This window comes from Aspergillus aculeatinus (assembly GCF_003184765.1).
Source record: "Aspergillus aculeatinus CBS 121060 unplaced genomic scaffold BO66scaffold_37, whole genome shotgun sequence".
Classification (NCBI taxonomy): Eukaryota; Fungi; Ascomycota; class Eurotiomycetes; order Eurotiales; family Aspergillaceae; genus Aspergillus; species Aspergillus aculeatinus.
The window spans coordinates 159,619-180,630 of record NW_020291506.1 but is presented as its reverse complement, the minus strand read 5'-3'; the positions used below and the strand labels follow the sequence as shown (position 1 = coordinate 180,630).

Sequence of the window (21,012 nt, the reverse complement as noted above, 5' to 3'; positions counted from 1 at the left end):
GGATAATAGTCGTGTATTCGGATTCATGTATAATCAGATAAAACAAGCAAACGGAAGTCTGTCTATCGATCCACCCCCCTCTCCCGCTCAGCCCGCAACTTAGCCACCACTCTGCCCCCTAACATCACTAAGCTATCCGCGTTCACAATATCCAACGTACTGACGTTCGCCCCCATTTCCGCCTTGATCCAGTTGCGCAACTCCACCGCTGCCAGCGAGTCCAATCCGTACACCGACAGGGGTTGCCCCGGCTCCACCTGCTGCGAGTCGTCCCACCGCAGCATCTGCGCCAGCCGCGTGCCCAGGATCTCCAGACAGGTCTTCTGCACGAGCTGCTCGTCGGGCTCCGTCTCTTTGTCTACCTGGACCAGTCTGTGGAATTGCTGCACCGCGCGCGCAAGGGGGTCGGTCTTACTCTCGGATCCACCCGCGGTAGAGGATGACTCGGCGCCGTTGACGGCGAAGAGCGTGCGGAACCGCGGATCGAAGCGCAGCATGGACTGCTCGGGGTCTTGCGGGAGGGCGAGGCCGGTGATCATCTGCGTGATCGGTGGGTTGTTGGAGTCGGTAGTGATGCTGGCCTGGCAGCACAGTGCCGCATCGAGGATCGCGTGCAGGGCGCTCTCGGGGATGGCGGTGGTCTCGATGGAGCGCTGATAGCGCTGCGAGAGGGCGTCTGACTCGGCGATGACGCCCACGTCCTCGATCACGCCGAGGTTGACCGTCAGGCATTGGGCGCCGAGGGAGCGGCGGTACGCGGCGAAGGAGTCGAGGAAGCTGTTGGCCGCGGCGTAGTTGGCCTGGCCCTTGCTGCCGACCACGCTGGAGATGCTGGACAGACACAGGAAGAAGTCCAGCGGGAGGCGTTTCTCGGTCGCCACGCTGTGCAGGTTCCATGCGCCGTGCACCTTGGCTTCAATCGCTTGGTGGAATTCCCGGACCGTCATCGTCTCGTATGGCCTGTCGCGGAGGACCATTGCGCCGTGGATGACTCCTTGAATTGGGTAGGGGGCGCGCGTGAAGGCCCGTCGCACGTCCACAATGCGCGCCACGTCCCCGCGGCAGTCGTAGATCTCGCAGCCCAGTGAGCGGCATTGCGCGATCACGGCCTGCGAGCGTGGGTCGCGGCAGCCGCTGCGGGTCATGATGACGATGTGGCGCACCCCGCGGTAGGCAAGGCGCATGGCAAAGCTGCCGCAGAGGCCTTTGAGGCCGCCGACGATGAGGAAGGCTGAGGTGTCGGTGATGGTCACGTTGTGCTGCAACCGGCGGACGGGCACTGCTACGTCTGCTGTTGCTGCACCGTCGCTGATAACGATCTTGCCGATGTGCTTGCCGCTCCGGAGATAGGCGAATGCCTCGGGGATCTGGGTCATCGAAAACGGCGTAATGCGTGTTATGGGAGTGATATGTCCTCCGGCGATGAGTTCGAAGATGCGCTGCATGAGCCTGTAGGGGGTGGTTAGGTATGGTCAATGGTTTATCTTGGGGACGGCTTACTTGAAATGCACCCCATCACGCATGATCTTCGCATGAGAGAGATCGACGGCCCGGTAAGAACAGCCGCGATCGAACGGCTCCATCGACAGATAATTGCGCTCGACAATGTCCCGCTTGCCGATCTCGACCATCGTGCCTCCGTCGGCACAGATTCGCCAGGTAGCATCGAGCAACTCGCCCGTGAGTGAGTTCACAATAACATCGATACCCTCGCCATTCGTGACTTTCATGATCTCCGCAGCAAACGCAGTACTCCGGGAAGTGAACATGTGGTCGAATGGGATGCCGAACGTCTCGTGCAGATACTGTCGCTTCTCACCAGTGCCAACCGTCACGAATATCTCTGCTTCGGCGTACAGCGCAAGCTGGATGCATGCGATACCCACGCCTCCGGCTGCCGAATGAATCAATACCCTCTGGCCCTTTTGAAGATTGCCAATGTTGAACAGGGAGTAGATTGCCGTGGAGTAAACGACCGGCATGCTAGCCGCCTCTTCGAACGACATGGACGCCGGAATTTCATGAGTGTAACCAATCGGCACCTGGACTCGGTTTGCCAACGATCCCTTGATAATGAAAGCCATGCGCCTGCCTACAAGGTCCAGGGACAGTCCAGCTCCCACCCGTCTTACGATGCCCGCGCCCTCCAAGCCAAGAAGGTACTCGTTCTCAGGTACAATACCCATCGTGACGGCCACGTCCTTGAAGTTGAGGCCAACAGCCTGCACTTCAATCTCGACGTCATGGTCTAGTAAGGCGGCTTCGGCGATTTCGCAGAAGGTAAGTCCGTCAAGTGTGCCTAGTCTCTCGGCTCTGAGCTGGACAGTCGAATCGAGATCGTGGATCCGGGTCAAGATCGGGGTGTCGGTTTCTTCTTCAATGGCTTTGTCCAGACGCTTATATGGTTCAACGCGGTGGATGTGGATGATGCCATTGCGTTCGGCGTACTCGCAGTCTGTAACCCAGCGGGCTTGTTGACGACTCAATTGAGCTAAGGCGTGCACGATGGCGCTCGGTGCAAAAGGATCGTCCCGGCTCTCGACATCCAGCGTCATGACCACCGCCGACGGATCTTCAGATCGGATTGAGCGGAACAGACCAGTTATCATAGCGTTGTCTGGCTCCGTCACTTGCATTTGTCCTCCATGTGTGACCCATAAGATCTTACAGCCTCGTCCGACGAGTCCACGCAGACACTGCCATTGCTGGTCTGAGATCTGAGGCAGGACTGGGGCAAAGAGCTCATCAATGACCAAGACAGTGCTGGACTCGGGAATGTTGTCAGGGTTGCAGACATGCTCGATTGTATCCCAGCCGGCCGCGTGGAAACGTGCCCGGATCGCCTGAGTCAGACATGTGGATGGCTCCATGTGAAACACATGAAGCGATCTGGAATTTCCACTCTTCTTGGCGGCCGGGTATGAACCACATAGATATGCCAGGCTGTCGGCTTGAGGGATTGGTAAGACCTGCGAGAACCCGATTTTATCAATCTGCGCTGATTGGTCCGCCGCATTTTGAGTTTTTAGCCCGGTGAGTAAAATACGTCCGTCAGGTGAGAGGAGAGCGTTCGCGGTCCTCGATAGAGAAGCTATCTCCTGCTCAGTGCTGTAGTTAATAATGATAACATCAAAAGCCTCTGCAGAGTCTAGTCCAAGCGACGCGTCTTCTCGGTCATAGACGGAGAAAGAAACGTTCTTTCTTTCCCGATAGCGAGCTTGAAATCGGTCAAGTGCCTCGATGTCCTCTCCCAAGCAGCAGTATTTACGGTAGGATTCCGTAGCAGTGGAGCCCTTTCTCTCAAACCACGTGCTAGTTTCAGCTCCTGTTCCTAGGTTAATCTCCAAGATAGCCAAGACAGGATTCCGGTGAGCCATCAAATCAAGAAGATACGGTACCGACTCCTCCTGAGGAACATTCAGCTTTGACAGCGCATCACACATCAAAGTGGTAACATCCGGCTTCCAGACGTCGCGGGTCAGCCACTGTGATGCAATGGGATCCACCCCGAGGTCGATAAGATGGGTTGAAAAGTTCTTCAACTGCATGAGCAACGCCCCGGTATCAGGGTCGTACATGGAGACGTCAGACCAAAAGCTCTTTCCAGTATCCTCGCGCCCTCTGCCGGAGTATGCACTGGTTGCGACAGCCATTCCCGAGGCTGGGCGTTTCGGGTTCGGGTTGATGATCAGGTCGTCGAATGCTGATGGAACGAGAGGTTCCTTGAGGCGTGTACGAAGTCCTTCGCAGAATGCGGGGGCTGTCGCTCGAAAGATGCCATCAAGAGCTGCAGGATGGTAAGGATAGTGCGACTGAGCCTTCCCAGCGGCAGAAGGCTCAGAGAGCGTCACCAGAGAACGAGAATAACGCTTGCCCGCGTGCGCCTCGACTTTTTCGAGTAGGTAGAATGCCGGGCCGTATTCGAATCCCATTTCGGCAAACGCCTTGGTCCAGAGATCTCCGGCCGTAGGATTTACGAGAGGTGCAATGTCTCTTCTGGAGGCGACGTCGGAAATAGGGTCTTGAACGCGGATCTGACCACCCGCGTGCTTGATTGTGGCACCGCCAGCATGACTGGATGACACTAAGAATTCGTACCACACATCCTTGGATCCCGGGAGAGGGTTGAGAGATAAGTATACATCTGGTTCGATTCCTTCTTCAAGCGTGAGAGCCATTTCGAAGCGGACATTACGTAAGTGATAGCATAGCTCACTCGCGGTCTCAGCAGAGCTTAGGCCGTTCATTGACTGTAACTGGTAAATTCCTTCAACAGCCATGGCGAGGTAGCCGGAACCCGGAAAGACAACGTTCGACCCAATGCGGTGATCCTTGAGCCACGGCAGATTGGTCAAGTTCATCGTCTTCTTGAACAATGGTGCCCGCCAGGATGTGCCGAGGACCTTGCTGCCGATCAGATCGTGCTGAACAAACTTCTTGAACCTCCAATCCCGACTGGCGGCGCTTTCATTCCAGTACCTCGAGGAGTGGTTCCAACAGTAGTTGGGCAGGTCGATGACGATACGCGGCGCGGAGGGCTCCGCATCTTCGTTGACCTGTGCCATGTCAACGGGGAGACCGGAGAGGTATAGCTCACCGGCGACTTCAAGCGTCGCGCGGATCGAGCCTTGACCTCGTTTGAGCGCCGCGAGGTAGGCAGTACCGGTCACCTTGCTGCCCATGCTACCCGTGATCTGTGCAATAGGTCCTTTGAGGGTACCACTCGGACCAATCTCAATGAGTTTGTCAATGGGAGACTCTTCGGACAGCATGCAGCGAACAGCGCCGTCGAATCGAACGGGGCACGTCATGTTAGTCTTCCAGTAATGAACGTCGGGTGCCTGCTCTTGCTTCGAGCCATGAACCGACGAAAACATGGACACTGAGTCAAGTGCCCTGTTGCCGTGGAAGGTTGGAGGCAGATCTCTCGCCAACAGCCTCTCGTAGGCTACTCCAATACTTTCCATGTACGCAGAATGATAGGCCATATCGACCTGCAGCATGCGCGCAAAGACACCTGCTTCTACCAGTCGCGACCTTACCTCCTCGAGTCCTGCTTTACTGCCAGACAACGTAAGACTTTTGGGGCTATTGTAACAAGCAATCTGAACATTTTCGCAGCCATCCATGAACGGGACGATTTCATCAGCTCCGATGCCTACGGCCAACATTCCCAGTGCATCGCCATCCGGCTTCTCATCCGCAGATGCTTTCCCTCGGTGGTACGCGATGATGATAGCCTCCGCCTCTGTCAGGTACCCAGCGGCATAGGCGGCCGCGATCTCACCAGACGAGTGGCCGACAACAGCATTCGGCACAATTCCCCAACCACGAAGAACCGCAATCAAAGCGAGTTGAAGTGCTGTCACAAGCGGCTGGCTGAATTCAGGTTTCCGTACATGCTCCGCATCTCGAGCAGTGGTCAGCTCCTCAAACAGAGTCCATTTCGGCGGGTCGGGTAAGCACTGGAGTACGCTGTCAAGATTCCCAATCATCTCACGCGCAGGCTCAAATGCCTGGAGTAGCTCACGACCCATCTCTGGCCATTGAGATCCCTGGCCCGTGAAGACGAAGCCGACCTGAGGCGGCCGGGCGCTTTTCTTGCCAAACGTGACGAGGGTAGGCTGCGAGAAGCTTGCGCTATCGGCAATCATATAAGCTCGATTGAAAAGATGGCTTCTTCGGGTACCGAGCGTATAGGCAAGGTCTCGCAGTTTGAGCTTGACTTTTTCATCCTCCGTATGCTGGGTCATGTTTTGTATGTAGCGACGGAGTGATGCCTCATCATTGGCTGAAAAGCACAGCAGATAAGGTCGAGTAGTGGTCGCTTCTTCCTCATCACCCAAGCTATTATGGAATGAGGATGTATATGTCGGTTTATAGCCCTGGAGAACAACGTTTGGTTCCTCAAGGATCGCGTGCGCATTCGACCCACCGAAACCAAAACAGTTGACGCCAACACGGCGGAATGGCATGTCGGGAAAGTCTGTCACATGCCGTGAGGCTTCTAGTTTCAACTTCTTGAAGTCGACTGCGACAATTAGCAAAAGCACATGAAGTGGATGCGAGACATACTGTTGGGATTTGGTGTAAGAAATGTTGGATTGCCTGGAATCTTCCCAGTCTCGAGGATCATTACTGCCTTCAAGATTCCCGACAAGCCTGCGGCTGGCTCAGAATGTCCAATGTTACTCTTGATCTAATGCAAAGTTAGCTTCCATCACATGATTTTATAGTGTTTGTCATCTGAATGGGCGTTCCAACCGATCCTATCCGCAGGGGTCGATCATCTGGTCTATATGGCGCAAAGACCGAGGAGGCACCCTCAGTCTCGATCGGATCGCCGACCAGAGTGCCGGTTCCATGGCATTCAAGGTATCCGATCTGAGAAAAGTCTGTGATGTTTGCATTCGCGTAGGCCTGTCGCACCGCTGCGGCCTGGCCGTCGCCGCTAGGAGAGGCAATACCCGGGGTGCGACCATTGTGGTTGTTTGCAATTCCTCGAATGACAGCTCGAATTGGATCGCCATCTTGGAGTGCGTCATCGAGGCGTTTCAAAATAACCGTATTCATGCCCTCCGCTCGCACATAGCCGTCGGCCTTAGCATCGAAGACATGACAGCGACCGGTGGGAGAGTGCGTATATCTGATTGTGCCACCTAGGACTGTAAGTCATGACTGCTTCAAGCTGTGGAATGCCTGCATACCTTCGCAAGCATATTCCGGACTGCGCAAATTAGCATCATTGACGTGATTGGCGCAATCGAGTCATCACTCACTTGAGAATTAGGCTAGATGCTGCCACAATTGCTCCGCTGATCTCTCCAGTATGCAGAGCTCTGCAAGCGACGTCCATAGCCACTAACGAGCTGGAGCAAGCCGTATCAATGGGCATGCTGGGACCCTTGATGTTCAAGAAATGGCTCACTCTGCAACTCAACATCGTTCCGGAGCACCCAATACCTACGTTGGGCGGTCGCGCATCGGGGTCGCGTGCGAAGATATCCCAGTAATCTGATGGGTGTCAATGTGGTTGCAAGGAAGTGTTCTGTAGCTGACGGGCCTACCTCCGGGGTGAGCACCCACATAGCAGCCATACTTCTCGCCCGAGATTGACTCGAGAGAGATGCCAGCGTTTTCGAGCGCTTCGTAGACGACCTCTAACAGTATTCGTTGTTGAGGATCCATTGATATCGCATCTTGGGGAGTTATGTTGAAGAATTTGGCGTCGAAAGCGGCAGGATCCACGGTTTCCATGAACATGGCGCCAGAGGATCGTGAAGTGCGTGGCCTGTCTGAGCCATCGTAATGGCCTTTTCGGTTGAACCGCGTTTCGGGAGCTTCTGTATCTGCCACACCACCCTTCATAAGGAACTCCCATAAGCGATGGGGCGAGTCATTTTGGCCAGGAAGTCGACAGGCCATGCCCACAATGGCAATGGGCTCTTGAGTGTAGCATCTCGAAAGCAGACTTGTCGACGAGTCTGAGGTTTCAGGGGTCAGTGCCATAGTGAAAAGGATTCAAAGGGAGAGGGATCTGGCGAGGGACGCTTGGTGGATGTATCCAAGATCAGGTCATGAAAGGCAGAAGATGAAGAGGGGGAAAGAATTGACTACTTAGTCATAAACTACGACCCTGCAATCATGGAACAAGCTCATTGCACCAATGGTAGGGTGTCGTCTTAGGAATGGCTCCTGCACGGGAAAGGCGTTCATGGCACGATTAACCTTCACACCACCCCGTGCCCTTGCGTCTCCCTTGCTGGAAACGAGAGGCGGTCTGTTGAAAAGTAAATTGCTTCATTTTCCACCTAAGATACACTGCTGGCCAACAGCACGCGAAAATGAAAGCCAACGCCGCAACCACCACCCGAGTTGTCCCCGTGCCAAGGGGCCTGCAGGATTCAGGATGCCGATCTGACGCGGGGTTATCATGACCCTAGACCGCCGCTTATGAGACCTAGCCACGGAGAAAATGGCTTGTTGCGGGGAGTTGATTCCTTCACGAGCCGGTTGGTCCCTCAAAGAGGGGTGGTATATTAGTTGCTGTTTGGATTGCAAGATGATCGTCAGTATACGAGCTGTAGACCAATACTCGGAAGAGGGGTAATAGCTCAGCTATCTCCTCGCCCGAGGGAGATGGACGTCTGCACTCAATTCTCGCTCGAATTGGAGAAGTTCACGAGATGGAAACTTTTCACATGCGATTGCTTTCGATGAAAGACAGACTAGAATAGGATGTTTGATTAGAAACGACGAGGAAGAGGCAAAGAGGAAACGGAGGAGGAAAGGAAGGAGTGAGTGAGGGAGGGGCAGGATATCCGAGGGTCACGGGAGCAGCTCTCCCGAGCTTCGTTTGCTACGTTTATCTCCGTCTGGCTGTCTCTTATCTCCGCCTGCCTCCTTCTACCTTCTAGGTATTTTCCACCTTCCATCTGCTCAATCTTCGACGGGAAGGCCTGGACCAGTCCACAGAATCAATCATTAAGTCGGCTCTTTCGATAGGTGAGTCTATAACATCGCTCGCGATTGAAGCAGCGAATGGAATAACCAGTCATTCAGCCCTGCGAGCTGCAAATTTAGTGCCTTTGACTGACAACGTCTCTCGTCACTCCAGTCTCCCCGATCGTTTCCAATTCCCCTTCTTCATCCTGCAGATCGTGCACTCTAGCGTTCTTCCCGTCATCGATCAAGTCGATGTTATGATCGCCAACCTGTTGCTCGTATCTTCACATCGAACCGCTGTGTGCGAAGCGGCCAGCTTGACTCGGACTCGACCGCGGATCGGAAGCGGCTAGATCGACTTATCACCGAGCTTTCAACTACGTACCCATGGCTTTGACACCTATGAAACGCTATCAAGGGCCATGTAGCCTATTTGAGACTGGGTTTGAGGCTTGAAAGTCTACAAGCTCAGTGGGGTTGACGTGGACCATGACAAAGCGGGTATGTTTATTTGAGCTCCATGCCCAATTTGGGGGAGTCTTGCGCGGCGTTGTGGATTGACCATGACCCCGTCAAGACTCATTCGGTTCGCGGTCTGCCATTTTAGCTTTGTTGGACCACAGGACAGCGAGCCCCTATGCCTTTCGTCGCGATGAATTGGGGTACAGCCGCTGTAATTCGTCGAGTTGACAACCGCTCTTCAAATAATTGCATGGAAATGGGTCTGCTATTGGCCTAGCCCCATCGGTCTTCCAGATGAGAAACTCCTGCGCTGATCTAGGTTTGCTCAGATTCCGCTGAGTCAGCGAGCAACGAGCGGGTGTGGCGCAGGCTTCTTCGACAAGTTCATCTTGCGATGAAAATAGCCTGTCAAACAAGCGAGAGGGGCTGGGGCTGGGGCATAGCCTACGAGGCTTGTTGTGGTAGAGAGAACCGGACGATCGGCTGTTCGACTTGGTAGCATGCATCCACTCCGAACAAGATTTTCTGCATCGCGGGCTAAAGTTTTTTCCTTATCGCGCCTCGGAATGATCTATATCCGGACATAAGGGTTGATGCTGTGTGTGCTTTTCAACCATTGAATACCGTTCAAACTCGACGGCGACTCGGATACATTTGAGTATGTTGCTCTCGACACGCATATCGAATCTCACTTCGTGGTATTTGGGTGCGCCATAGCACCAGAAAATGAGAACGAGCAACGGTGGAGCGCAAGCCGCGTGGCCGGTTGAGCGTTCACTGCTCCACTCGACCCTCCCGAGCCAACCAGCATCCGTTGCAACCACCAAAATAACTGGGCAGCCTCAGCCCTAGTTCTACCACGTACGACGACAAGAACACCCTAACACGCAGAGAATTCATCATCACTACTTGGTGCTTTGGCTAGGATTCGTCATGGCTCGGGTCGGAGCCAGTATGCTCGGTCCTATAGATAATGCAGGTCTCGCCCGCCTAGAAATCTGGCTCCCACTGCTCAACAACCAATCTTCTTCTCGACCAGCCAAGTTCGCTCAACTGAGTACTTACCAGACAATATGCAACTGCGCTATCTGATCGCACTCGGGACATTGTCCTCTCTCACTGCTGCTCATCCCGGCCCCGCTGCTGATCTACCCTCAACATGGAGTCCCACTTCAACCGTCACCGTCACCGTACCCATAGCCACCCAGACGGCCGATGTCAATAACCTCAAGGCGTATGCGAAGCGCTTCCACGGGGACTGGCTCATTCAAAAGCGAGCCTCAACGACTGAGGAGACATCTTCTACCACCTCCGAGTCTACCACCTCGACGACTGCAACGTCGACGAGCACGACAGAATCAACCACCTCCACCACCACTACCACTTCTTCCAGCACGACAGAAGCCACTACAAGCTCTACCACCTCCACAGTCTCCTCCACCACCTCTACAGCGAGCAGCACCACCTCATCAAGTACGACCACCTCCGCCACCTCACAATCCACTACCACTGCAGCAACCACCACGACCAAGACGACGTCGACAGCCTCAACCACCACCTCCACCGCCTCGGCCACTAGTTCCGCCAGCGCCGCTAAAGCTGCCTACAACCGCCGTGGCGAGATTGCCGCGATCGTCACTTTCACCATCCTGATACTGCTCTTTATCGGCGTTGCCGCCTTCATGTGCACCCGGGACAAGCGCAAGAGAAGACGCATCGAAGCCAGGGCAGCCGCCAAGGCCGCGGACTACTCGATGGTATCCTTGACCGAGGGCGGCCGACCGCAGAGCGAGGCCAAATTCGACCGAGCGTCGGTGATGTTTGCGACGGCACCCTCCCGCAGTGAGCTCGGCTTGAGCACCCCATTGACGCGTCCCTCTTCTATAGCGACGAGCGAAGTCTTGCGCCAGAGCCCGACTCCGGCGGCTGCTCCGGCGACTCCGCCGGAGGCGCAGCATCGGGCCGGGAATTTTGTGTAATATAGTTGAAAATTGGGGTGCAATGTGAGATTTAGCATGATTCGTACGCATGTTGGCGTTTTTGCTGGGTTGCTTCTTTTACCAGTTTGTTTTTCAGCCAGTCCTTCCGTACGAGGTTTTAGCGAGCCAATGTAGTAAGCCATGTTGTTCCTTGGATTAGATCCTGCCATGAATCGCACCAAATGTCTAGACTCAGTCACTCTTTAAGAGACAAGAGGTAGGGTTGCGAATCGCAGGCACATCTGACGATGTTCCCACGGATCCGCATCAAAATATATTTTCCTCACCCCGTATACCACCCAGCAGGGAACACTTCAGCAGAAGTTCATGAACTTAGCGCAGTGCCTGAACCGAGTTGAATACTCTATTCAATTTCCTGAATCTTCAGCAAGAAACGTGCACTCCTATCTCAGTTGACCTGGTGCTCACCCAAGTGTTCCGGTCACATGACGTGACGTTGTCCGAATGAGGAACGGCGCTATGACCACGGCACTGGGCATGTTTACTGTTCACATGTCAGATTGGATATTCATCAATCCTCATCTCTTGACTAAAGTCACAACTCTTCTTTGCTCGATGGTGACTGATAGCAGACTTCAAATCTCACTCGAACAGGCGAAACCTAAATGGACACGGTCTTCGAGTTTGTGAATCTCACGTCGGCCCAACAACTCCGACAGAAACCGACGCGGGCGGCGATCCGCTCCCACGCCAGCCGGCACAACTGGCGATCGCATGCCAAGTCCCACGCGATCAAACGGCCCTCTCATACTGCGAAGGATAACTGTCATCGTCGGGGGTTGCTGGCGAATCATCGCCAGCGGGGTGCTCTAGAGAATATCAAACTGGAGGGGGTGGCTGCTGTGATCTCGTGGTATGGGCTAAAAGCGTTTCCTGGCCGGTAAAGCCCGTCCCTCTATACCCGAACCTTCTTGATGTAGACCCTTGCAAAGAACAGTTGGTAGGCTGAAGTTTGCTACAATGACCCTAGCCGGGAGGATTCTTTGCTAAATGCCCCGGACATTAGTTCACCTACAGATGCAACGGCTTACTCCTGGCTGATTCACCGCACGTGCTTCCCCCCTACCACTTCCCCACATTCTCTGATATGGTCTCGGTAACTCTCGATAGTATACTTCCGACGCCAGTGAAGCGGCCGACGATAATGATGGGCTTTGCAAGCCAAGCAGTGAAACCCCCATTCGGGGGATGGCGTTTGGCGGCTGAAGAATGGCGCACGTATGATCCCCACAAAACGCCTGGGATTCGAACAATGCCCATCGAAGGCATCTGCAGATCTGGGGGGCCGCCCGGGCCTCTGACTCGTTTGGCGCACAGATAGTCGTGAATTGTAAGCCTCGAGTTGCTTGGAGACCCTCTCTGACGCGAATCTTTCCATCGCCTCGGCTGTCCCATGGACAGCGATCCCCGCTTCTCGTGCGGAGCCATGATCGAACAAGGTCTCACGGCGTCGACATTTGATCCCTCGAGGCGAGTACTGGCCCGGGAAGCTCTTCATGCGAGGCAGACGCGCTAGATGAGTAGGGTCCAGCAGCCCGAATTTGCGAATCACATCCTTCCGGGACAGGGAAAGGTAGTCGGTCTTCTCGGTGAGGCACAGGAAACACACGCGGCGACAGGTGAGCAAGTAGAGGTATCCGCCGAAATCGCCGCACCCGTCACACTCGGCGGTGGAGAGTGTCTTGTACAGCGCCTGACAGGAGAAATTCCGCGCGGTTTCGAGGTTGAGGCTGCCGCGAATGGCGGCGGGCGCGTGCGCGAGGATTCGGCGGTATTGCGGAATCGAGCCCGTGACGAGCCTGGCTCTTTTGTTGACGCGACGGACTTCCGTCATTGACTGTACGTCCAGCGCAAGGAGGGTGAGGTGGAGAATCTCGAGTGGGAGCTTCTCAAGAGCACCAAGCCCGTAGCGCGCAGAATGAGGATCGAGCTTCAATTGCTTGTCCAGCCGCAGGGATTCGTCAACATCGTCCAGTGTGTTGTCCGTGAGGTTGAGGAAGACATAGGTGGACTCGCTTATCAGTCTGATTCCTGACATTGTACTGTGGTATGCAGTTGGAACGGGAACATGTAAGACTCATTGCGAAGCAGAGTAGGTAGATGCGGACCACGTTTGAGAACGGTCGGCAAATGAGCGAGGATTGTCCCAAGACGAGTAAGTCAATTGTAGGGAGATTGAATGGGAGGCGGGAAACTGGATCATGGATATCCACTCATTCATCCTCCGAAGGGAGATGGATCACGTGTAAACAGGTGACCGAAATGGACAGAAGTCCTGTATGTTACTGGTACTGTACTGTACTGCAGCTTTCTCTCTCCCCTCTCCCTCTGCTCCCTCAGGCGAAAATGCACTCAGGGTAATGCGTAATATACTGTAATGACAGGATATTTGAAATGAGCCATACTCAGAATCAAGGAGGCATTCACCTTAGCCACCGATAAGTCCAAAAGCCTTGGGTTCTCCACTTCCTATACTGAACTCTCCAAGAGCGGTCCCAGAATACAACATGGGTGGAATTTAATATAGTCATCGCACTGTGCCTATAGGGTAGGAGGTTGTCAAGGCGAGAAGTACTGTTGCATACTGCGGCATAATATAAAGGTAAGAAAGTAAAAAGGATTGAATCAAGATATAGACGAATAGATAAATAGATAAACAAACGAGTGGATTTGGGGGCTTTTGGTTCGAGGTCGACAGGGGGGTGTAGGGAGGTTTGTGCTATGCTACAGCAAGTTACACCATATTAACAATGATCGGTAACAGGACCAAAATAGATACTCTATCAAATCACGTCCATGCCATTCTCTAACATACAATCAAACAATGACCAGTCTAAAACAAAGCAGACTCCTGCTTGATCAACTCCGCCGCCCGCTCCGCGACCGCATACAAGGTGCTAGTCAAATGACCGCAGACCTGGAAGGGGAGCACCGAGGCGTCGACGACGCGCACGTTGCGGGTGCCGTACACCTTCAGGCTGGGGTCCACGACGCCGCCCTTCTCGCGGGGCATCATAGCGGCGGTGCCGACGGGGTGGAAGTTCGAGCGATCTGTCCAAGCATCCATCAGCCATCCTCTTCGATACGAGATAAGAAACAAAAAAAAAAAAAAAAAAAAAAAGATAGCAGACTCACAGTTCCCATCCAGCAACCACGCCTTCCACTCCTCGTCTGACGCATCATCCTCCAATGGCGGCACCGTCACCCCCTCCACCAACCCCTGCAGCGGCTGCGCGTGGAAGGTTTCCCGGATATACCGTGACACAGCAATCTGGCTGTCCAGGTCCCAGTCGAACATGTAGAAGTTGGGGTTGATCGCGGGCATGGTGATGGGATCCGCCGAGGCAATGTGCACATTGCCGCGGGCGAAGGGCAAGAGCGTCCAGGATTCCGAGGAGATGCTCGCGCTGCCGCCGGGATAGTACAGGATCTCGGCGATGGGGACCCGCTGGGTGAAGATGAGGTCGTACTGGACCTCGAACAGCTCCTTGAGGTGCGCGGCCGTGATGACGCCGTGGCTTACCGCCGCGGCGGCGTGGGCGTAGTCGTCCAGCTTCTTGCGTAGGGAGGCGGCCACAGCGGCGGTCTCGTTGCCATAGACGTCGTAGATGTCCGGGTAGACGACGTACTTGGTGCCGGCCAGGGTAGCGTGCGTGGCGGCTTCAGCGTGTGTGTTGGTCTGGTCCTGCAGGTTCTCACCGACGGCGGGGAGATCCACCTGCACGGTGATGTTGTGCTTGTGCAGGAGGGTGGCGTTGCCGATGCCAGAAAGCTCGAGGATGGCTGGGGATTTCAGGGAGCCTGCGGAGATGATGACCTCCTGGCGCGCAGTCACGATGGTGGTGGTGCCGTTGGCGGTGGTGAATTCCACGCCGGCGGCGGTGACGGCCTCGCCCTTGGGGGCTTCATCCTGCCAGACCAGGCGGTTGGCGAAGGTGTTCAGCAGCAGGTGCAGGTTGGGTCGCGCGGCGACGGGCCAGTAGTAGGCGCGGGCGGCGTCCTCGCGCACGTTGGCAGCCACGTTGATGGTGGCCGGGTAGATGTTGATGCCGCGCATCTTGCCGCCGTTCACATCCTCAGACCAGGGGACCCCCAGGCCCTGGAAGGTAGCGTTGATCGTGGCAGTCAGGTTATTGGTCGGGATCTCGCCCCATCCCACCGTCAGAGGACCCTGCTCGCCGTTGTAGGAGATGTTGAAGGTCGCCCCGTCCAGGCGCTGACTGCGGGTTGGGATGGTCAGATTCTCACTCTGCAGGTAGTAGGGGAACAGACTGTCCCAGGCCCAGCCCTCGTTGCCGATTTGCTGCCAGGCGTCGATCTGCACGTCTTCGGCACGGGTGTAGGCCATCCCTGAGCAGAAACAAAAACATGAGTCAGTAAGCATGTTTGAGAGACAGAGATGACAATGGGAGGTAGTATACCGTTGATGGCGCTGGTTCCGGACAAGGCTTTACCAGCACGCATGACCATCTGAGATTTGCCGCCATAGGTCTGGTTGACCGTCTGGTACTGCCAGTCGATGTCCGTGCCAAACGCCAGCCCATAGCCATCCACGGCCGTGACATTGGCATTATGAAGCACGGAGTCACCCGCTTCAATCACGAGGACAGATACGTTGGCGTTTTCCGACAGGCGATTGGCAATGACCAATCCGCTGGTGCCGCCGCCAATGACGATGTAGTCGTATTCGGCCTGGGAGGCGTATGTGATGGGCGAGGCCAATGCGGCCGTCAGGGCACTCAGGAGAAAAACCGGTCGGAACATGGCGAAACAGATGTCTGAACCTGGTGATTCTTGCACATGTTCACCTGCTTCTATCAGGGTTATATAGCTCTACCCCTGAGGCTGAGCGGGCGGTTTCCGCCTTCCCTTCCCTCTCCCTTCACGCCTGAACTAGACAAAGATACAGACACGATCTGTCAGCGACGGGATGATTCCGCGGGAAGACTGTCAAGTGGAGCCCAGCACGCCATTGACGTTGAAACAAAAAACGGGTATCCGGTGAAGACAACGTTGAAGGTTATCAATCGGACTCCACCGGACTCGGCATGCCGAGGAGCGAATTGACTGGTTGTGTTCCGGCCCGGCACGGATAGATTACAGTCGATCAGGGTCCAGTCCCTGGTTGAATGCTGGTTCGAGCCTAGTTCAGCTGCCTAAAACTTCGTTCTCCTGACTAAGAGTTTGTCATCGGACCCATTTCCCTCTTCTGGCGTCAGATAGATTGCCTAAGCCAGGGACCAAGACACTAAGGGTGGAGTCGTTGCCGTGCTGGATAATCTTCAGAAAGGATGATAAGGTACTAGTCAACTTGCCTCTAATCTAGTGCATCGCGTCGGAGTAAATTGAGTTGATGATAGATTGACCTTGTCTCACTTAGTACCTAGTATTCCTGTGGTGGTCGGGTCATCTTCGGGGAAAATACCATTGGTGAGGTTCTGCACTGCATCCTATAGCCTAATTTCTTGTGGAAGATGCCATTATCGAACAAGCAAAGCAGGCATGCGAAAACATCCGAAGTGGTGCTTTTCACATGGGAAGGGACCGCCGTTCAAAGAATTGACCCGAATGATGCCAACTAGGCACCATTGTAGTATCCCAACCTTATTTGGGGCGATGTATGCTCCCGGTCTGTTGAATATCATCGGTCGGATTATTCATCACTTTCCAATAAAGTGATGTGACCAGATTGGAGGGGAATGGAGGGTGTCATGCAGTATCGTGGAAGAGCTAGGTAGACATTCTTCTCCCGCCCATGTGGAGGTGCCGGCCGAGAGTGACCCCCGTCGCTTGTTTCCAAGTTTGATTCTCATATACAGGGCTAGTGCCGACTATCTTTCTGGAGCTCACTCTCGCCCTTTGATAAACAGCCAGACCTAAGCCTCGCAAACTAAGAGTCGCAGACTCGCAGTGCATTTGCTGAATTGTTCTTAACCGGGTTGGCACCTGATTCACTGGATATGTCCCACGGTCGGACAAGTGTGCTTGTCAAGCCACGTTGACCAGTAACAAGCACAGTCGCGGGGACGTTGCCATCCGAAGAAACAATGCGGGGTGGAAGGTTGGATAAACACTGGGTAACCTCACGTTGTACGAGGCCATGAGGGAGCCGCTGTCAGCCATAGCCGCGGCCCAAGCTGAGTGTGACATCGATCCGAGGTCTGCTACTTCTCGGCACTACCTACTGACAAGAGTGTCTCCAACTAATGGAATACAAAAAAGTCTGTCTGGTTTTCTGCTTGTGGCTTCGGGCGTCGACACAAATGGGACTTCTCCAGATCACATGACCGCTGGGTTCTGCTTGTCACCGTGTCACTGCTTCTGTGACACCTCCGAACCGACGTGTTGGCATCTCCTTGACAGTCATCTATTCCCGAGCATCACTGACAGACCGCAGTGATCGTCAGGATGTGGTTTATGCAGGCGATTGGGCAAGCAGGCCAATGTTAATGCAGGAGTATCGAAACCCTATGGGAGCTCTCGGCTGGTCTCGAAGACTTCAGGATTGCTACCTTCACTTAGACATTCAATTCCACATACCCAAAGACCAGATCTCGCAATGTCTCAATACCATAAGAAGGTCGGCGATCTCCACATGCTGACTTCCCCGATCACTTCCCCGCACGGCAATTCTCCCGAGAGTGGACGAACTGCCTGCTGTCCGTCCGTCCAAAGGTCGATGGGTGCCATGCGATCCGAACACTGGCAGTCCCTGGATTGATTCTTATGGCTCTTTCTGGGTGACTGCATCCATATGAATTGACTTTGCTGAAAGCGACCGCACATTCCGCGCGTGACCCAAGAAACTCAATCACAGGCTTATGAGCATCTCTTGCTAGGGTTCTGTGTGGGCCCAGTCACTCCCAAGGAACCTTCAAAGTCATCGGAATCTTTTACTGGGTCGGTCGACCTGCCAAGATGTGCATTGATAGACGACTGAGCCAACCTCGACGTAATCCCGGAGCAGCCCTCCGGCAATTCCTCAGGAAGCTGCCATTGTAGGGCATCGGTCGAGCCCGTCTCACTGGTTGCACCTTCTCCGTCCGGGCGGGGTTGAGATGAACACATCTCATTCGGCTCTCCCTGTCCTGTCAAGTAAGTGAGCTCGGAGCCTGACTCTGGGAGTCAAAGGGCTATGGTGTTCCACGTTGCAGAACAAGCCTGAAGGTTTGCACCTGGCTGGGCCTGAGAAGCCAATATAGCCGACCCAATCTCCAATTTCCCGGACAGCATCTCCGCCATTTACTTTTAATCTTCAGTCTCCTCCCAGCACGGGATGGCCCTTCTCAATTGCTTTTTGGCCGTGCTCTCGATGCTGGCATCGCTGAGCCAGGCCCTTCCTGCCTTGCAGGCGCGCGGTATGTATGCACGTTTGATCAATCCTTATCAATCAATCCGCCACTGATCCCAGTCAGACGTTTCCTCCCATCAACTCTCCGAGTTCGCATTCTGGGCACAGTATGCAGACGCCGCCTACTGCAGCAACAACTATGACCCCAAGTCCTCGGGAGCGAGGATCCGGTGCTGGGACCACGGCTGCCCAGCCATTGAGGCCACCAACACGAGTATTGCGCTTGCTTTCTCCAAGTATACCATCCGGCCGCGATGTCCCTTGGGGCCGAGTCTCGACTAATCGCTTCGACGAATAGTGCCACGATGACCGATACCGCTGGCTTCATAGCCGTGGACCACACCCACCGCCGCCGCATCATCTCGTTCCGCGGCTCCTACTCGGTGCGCAACTGGCTGGCGGACGTGATGTTCGTCTTCACCGACCCCCAGCTGTGCAACGGCTGCCTAGCCGAGCTGGGCTTCTGGACCTCATGGAGGCTGATCCGCAGCGAGGTGATCCGCCAACTCGAACAGCTACAGAATGCGTACAGCGACTACGACCTGGTGCTGGTGGGCTACAGTCTTGGCGCGGCAGTCGCGACTCTGGCGGCGGCGGATCTTCGCACGCACGGGTACAAGGCGGCACTGTACGCCTACGCGTCGCCGCGGGTGGGGAACGAGGCGCTAGCGCAGTTCATCACCAATCAGGGCGGCAACTACCGCTTCACACATACGAACGACCCAATCCCGAAGCTGCCGCTGCTGATCATGAACTATGTGCATATCAGCCCCGAGTATCATATCCTGTCCGGAGATAATGTCACCGTGCGCCCCCAGGATGTGGCGGTCTACGAGGGCTCGGTCAATTATGCTGGCAACACGGGCACAGGCTCGCCCTCGCTGAGGGGGTTATCGGCGCATCGGTGGTATTTTCAGTTGGTGGATGGGTGTAAGGAACGCGGGTTCCCTTGGCGGAGGGGGGAGTAGCATAGCATGCAGTTCTGGTGCGTGTGACATGACTTCCGATGTTAGTGGTGTTTTGCCCTCTGTGAGTTTTAGCATTGTAGTTGCGTTAGTTCCATGCAAAAAAACTCATGAAACAACGTCATTTCGGTTACAGTTCCAGTGGGGAAGTATAGTATAGTAACTATTCGATACGAGGAAAGTGGCGGAGTCGGGGCCAAAACATCACGGCTCGCCAAAGTCTCCGTCCCTGCGCGGAGCATTTTTCTGGGAGGCACCAACACAAGAACACAAGGCTGACCACGGCAACAGAAACTTTATCCAGCACATAAATATGTCCTAGCATACAACTTGAAAATGGTTGAAGCCAGATCAAAATCCAAAAAAACTCAACACTGTATTCACTCCAAGCATCCCCGAAAATGACGTCTCCGGACTCCCTCCCCACGATCGCCTTCTTCGGCAGCACAGGCGGCTGCACCCTGCACTGCCTCGTCCTCGCCCTCCAAGCCGGGTATAAGTGCAACGCAAGTACGCAACCCTAAAAGAAAAACACCACCACCACCACCTCCTCCTCTGTCATGACCACTAACAGTTTCCAGTCGTGCGCACGCCCGAAAAGCTAACCACCCTGCTCGCCCCCTACAACCTCCCCGCCCCGGCCCTCAAAAACCTGCACATCATCCAGGGTAGCGCCACCGACACCACCGCCGTGCGCGCCACCCTCCTCGCCCCGGACCAAACCCCGGGCACCTCCGCCCCGAAGACCGTCGACCTGATCATCAGCGGCATCGGCAGCAAGCCCAACTTCTCGAATCTGCTGCATCCGACCCTCGAGAACCCGACCGTGTGCCAGGACGGGATGCGCACGTTGCTGGCGACCCTGCAGGCTCTCCAGAACGAGAACCAAGGGCAAGGCAAGCCCAAGCTGGCCGTCATCAGCACGACGGGCGTGGACTCGAAGCGCGACGTGCCGGTCATGATGCTGCCGCTGTACAATTGGATGCTGAAGGTGCCGCACGCGGACAAGAAGGCGATGGAGGCGATGATTCTGGCGGATGCGGCGCTCGGGGACGGCCGGGCGCTGGCCAGCTATCTGGTTGTGCGGCCGAGTTTCCTGGTCGAGGGCAAGGATAAGAAGGTCCGCGTCGGGACGGAGGAGGAGCCCGCCGTCGGGTATGGCATCAGTCGCACCGAGGTCGGGCGGTGGATCTTTGAGAATGCCGTGCTGGCGTTCGACGGGCCCGTCCAGGTCAAGGAGAAGGTTAAGGGGATGGGGATTGCGTGGGCCGGGGGGTATTGGGGAAGGTTGGTTAGTATTACTTGGTGAGGTTGGGGTCTACCTTTGTTTAGGGTTGTGGTTAGCGATAGTGGATAGATGATGGGCTCATGCAGGTTTTTGGTACGGGAAGCGTTTACTTATTAAATTGTTTTAATCAGGAGTTGGATTTCATTGAACTAGACTACCTAGCAGGAAACAGCTTACCATACTTACTGATTCGTTTCTCAACTCTGATGAGCTAGAATTGAAGTCACAACACTGCAGTGGCATGGAACCCGATCCGCAACGACCCCCCTAGTAAACCCAGATCAGAATCAGACCAGGGGAATCGGCATCGCGATCCGCGCGGCCGGCATCCAGATCCAGCATCTCCGTCTCGGTGAGCACATACAGGACCAGCTCCACCTCCCCCCTAGGACGGTCCTGGATATGGAAGTGGCGCCCGATCTGCCGGCGTCCACACCCCAGGCACGGCACGAACCCCAGCGAGAGCAGCCAGTCGATCAGCTCCTCCATCTTGTCCGCATG

The 21,012-nt window shown here is 55.0% G+C and overlaps 6 protein-coding genes across 6 annotated transcripts; 3 read left to right on the top strand and 3 right to left on the bottom strand.

Annotated features, from left to right (window-relative positions):
• Positions 1–62: 62 nt before the first annotated feature.
• BO66DRAFT_472946 (polyketide synthase) lies at positions 63–7,509 on the bottom strand (the record flags this gene model as incomplete). The annotated part of the gene is made up of 7 exons (XM_025653005.1): positions 63–1,449; positions 1,501–6,031; positions 6,076–6,199; positions 6,265–6,659; positions 6,708–6,727; positions 6,780–7,014; positions 7,068–7,509. 7 exons carry the CDS (start codon positions 7,507–7,509, stop codon positions 63–65), a joined length of 7,134 nt encoding a protein of 2,377 aa, XP_025501931.1.
• A 2,471-nt stretch (positions 7,510–9,980) lies between these two features.
• BO66DRAFT_440486 (uncharacterized protein) lies at positions 9,981–10,886 on the top strand (the record flags this gene model as incomplete). The annotated part of the gene is made up of 1 exon (XM_025651259.1): positions 9,981–10,886. One exon carries the CDS (start codon positions 9,981–9,983, stop codon positions 10,884–10,886), a length of 906 nt encoding a protein of 301 aa, XP_025501930.1.
• Positions 10,887–11,482: 596 nt separating this feature from the next.
• On the bottom strand, positions 11,483–12,945 carry BO66DRAFT_440485 (uncharacterized protein; the record flags this gene model as incomplete). The annotated part of the gene is made up of 2 exons (XM_025651258.1): positions 11,483–11,716; positions 12,223–12,945. 2 exons carry the CDS (start codon positions 12,943–12,945, stop codon positions 11,483–11,485), a joined length of 957 nt encoding a protein of 318 aa, XP_025501929.1.
• Positions 12,946–13,740: 795 nt separating this feature from the next.
• Positions 13,741–15,671, bottom strand: BO66DRAFT_455908 (GMC family oxidoreductase; the record flags this gene model as incomplete). Its single annotated transcript, XM_025652115.1, has 3 exons — positions 13,741–13,958; positions 14,043–15,257; positions 15,329–15,671. The coding sequence occupies 3 exons, from the start codon at positions 15,669–15,671 to the stop codon at positions 13,741–13,743; spliced, it is 1,776 nt and encodes a 591-aa protein (XP_025501928.1).
• Positions 15,672–18,183: 2,512 nt separating this feature from the next.
• BO66DRAFT_440483 (lipase family protein) lies at positions 18,184–19,226 on the top strand (the record flags this gene model as incomplete). The annotated part of the gene is made up of 3 exons (XM_025651257.1): positions 18,184–18,265; positions 18,323–18,494; positions 18,557–19,226. 3 exons carry the CDS (start codon positions 18,184–18,186, stop codon positions 19,224–19,226), a joined length of 924 nt encoding a protein of 307 aa, XP_025501927.1.
• Positions 19,227–19,547: 321 nt separating this feature from the next.
• BO66DRAFT_472945 (NAD(P)-dependent oxidoreductase) lies at positions 19,548–20,532 on the top strand (the record flags this gene model as incomplete). Its single annotated transcript, XM_025653004.1, has 2 exons — positions 19,548–19,733; positions 19,805–20,532. Exons 1-2 carry the CDS (start codon positions 19,625–19,627, stop codon positions 20,530–20,532), a joined length of 837 nt encoding a protein of 278 aa, XP_025501926.1. The 5' UTR covers positions 19,548–19,624.
• Between the last annotated feature and the right edge of the window lie 480 nt (positions 20,533–21,012).